The 2,129-nt window shown below is 35.5% G+C and overlaps 1 protein-coding gene across 1 annotated transcript; it reads left to right on the forward strand.

Moving 5' to 3' along the window:
- The first annotated feature begins 840 nt into the window (after window positions 1–840).
- Window positions 841–1,398, forward strand: LOC147810155 (uncharacterized). The gene has a single exon (XM_087160436.1). The coding sequence runs from the start codon at window positions 841–843 to the stop codon at window positions 1,396–1,398; it is 558 nt and encodes a 185-aa protein (XP_087016562.1).
- The last annotated feature ends 731 nt before the right edge of the window (window positions 1,399–2,129 follow it).

The raw sequence follows: 2,129 nt of genomic DNA on the forward strand, positions 1-2,129 counted from the left end.
TGATCCATTCTTAACAAATCAAATTAAAATGTTGGGGATTATTATCTAAATAAATCAAGTCAAATATAAAATCGATATAATGTTAATCGAAATAATCTGAAAGCGGATAATATAATGGATGAAGTAATGTTATATTGAACTAAATGTGTAATATGCAAATACCACTAAACATTGATTTAAATCTTGCTGTGCTTTGCCCTAAATAAATTTCATTCTCATGATCACGTATTACGGCTTAAGTAGTTGGCCTAAAATAGGCTAAATAATTAGTTTTACCAATAAATTTAGTTAAGAAATCAGACTCTTTTGAGACATGTCACGAAAACAATGCTTAACATACCTATATTTTTTTCTACGAGTATTTATCTATATATTTTCGAACACTAAAATATAAGATAATTATATTCTGAAGAATAGGGTCCTAATAGCGTGGCCAATACCGTGGTCGAATGTTTGGACCCCTTAATGTAAATTTCACGTTTCGAGTAAATTTTACGTAGCACATCGGAGTAACCCTCAAAAAAAAGTGGGAGGTTTTTGAAGATGTTTTGCGATTGACAAAAGTAAAAAAAAAATACATTTGTGGTAAAAAATGAGGTTATGTTTCGCACCAACAATAACCTTATTAATAAATCTCAATTTTACTTTCATTTACACCTCATAAAATCATCGTCATACATAACTCAGCAATACTTTTAGTTGAGATTGGGTAAAATTATTCACACCTCAAATATATTTATTCGCTTGAATTTTAGAAAAAATAGCTTGTTCACTTCAAAAATAACTATTAACCTGTCGTCTCACCCATCTACCTTCATCAACCAGTTTAATAAACACAGAATGTACTCAGCTCGTAGATCTATACCAAGAGGTAGACCCAAGGCATATAAGTGTTTTTGGTCCTTAACATTGAATGAAATTAAGACAAAGCGAGACCGTCTCAGAAGAAAAGCTGAGCTTACTGGAAGATCTGTAGATATCTCTGCTTGGAGGAAACAGACAGCCTTTTTTAAAAAGGCAGTACTTTCTGCAAAACGAATGTCTTTTCAGCGTTTTATTAACAACCTCAACTTTAGGGAAAACAGTACCAAAACTTATAAGTTCCTTAGCAAAATCCAGAATAAGTTTTCCCCGCCTCAAAGACAACCTATCCATGCTGATCATCGATGCCTAACTGATGAAACCAAAATTGCAAACGCGTTTGGAAATTTCTATCACTCTTCACAAAGAAAGCGCTGCTTTGCAAGAAAGAACTCGAAGGTTCTCAAGAGAAAATTTAATGGCCCTCACGCTGAAGATCGGCAAAAAGACGATCATATCTTCTCTGATATTTTCAGCGAATATGAATTGGATCTGTCTTTAAAAAGACTTCCTATAAAAAAAGTCTCCTGGCGATGACGGGATACACTCTGAATTTTTGAAGCACATGGGAAATTACGCAAAAAAGGTACTTTTAGAAATCTTCAATGTTTTTTGGAAAAGGGGAGTCGTACCTAATTGCTGGAAGAGTGCCAAAATTATCCCAATCTAAAAAAAGAGCAAAAGCCCAGACTCCATTGAAAATTTTAGGCCCATCTCTCTGACAAGTACTACTGCCAAACTAATGGAAAGAATGGTCAATACGAGACTCAACTGGTATCTGGAACATTTCAATTTAATACGTCACGAGCAAGCAGGTTTTAGAAGAAATCGATCCACTGTTGACCAAGTTACCTTTTTCAGTCAGGTGGTAAAGGATTCCTTGGATAATAGAGAGGTACTGACTGCTGTTTATATAGATTTTAAATCTGCCTATGACTCCGTTTGGAGAGAACTCTTGATACAAAAACTCGCTGACTTTGGTGTCCACTCATGAATGCTTAATTGGTTTCGATCTTTCCTTTGTGGAAGAAGCTGCATAGTTGAATTCGGAAATGGAAAATCGAGAAGTTTTAATCTCCGTACTGGTCTCCCACAGGGAGCTGTTACCAGCTGTACTCTTTTCAACGTCTACATCAATGACTTGATAATCACCTTAACGGCAGTGCCTAACATCCATTGCCTCCTATATGCGGATGATCTTGTTTTCTGGACCACAGCATCAAAGCGCCACGCTAAATCAACTGTTGAGACTACACTTAATCTTGCAC

The sequence above is a fragment of the Parasteatoda tepidariorum genome, chromosome 4 (assembly GCF_982258835.1).
Source record: "Parasteatoda tepidariorum strain Cologne lab strain chromosome 4, Ptep-v5.0, whole genome shotgun sequence".
Lineage (NCBI taxonomy): Eukaryota > Metazoa > Arthropoda > Arachnida > Araneae > Theridiidae > Parasteatoda > Parasteatoda tepidariorum.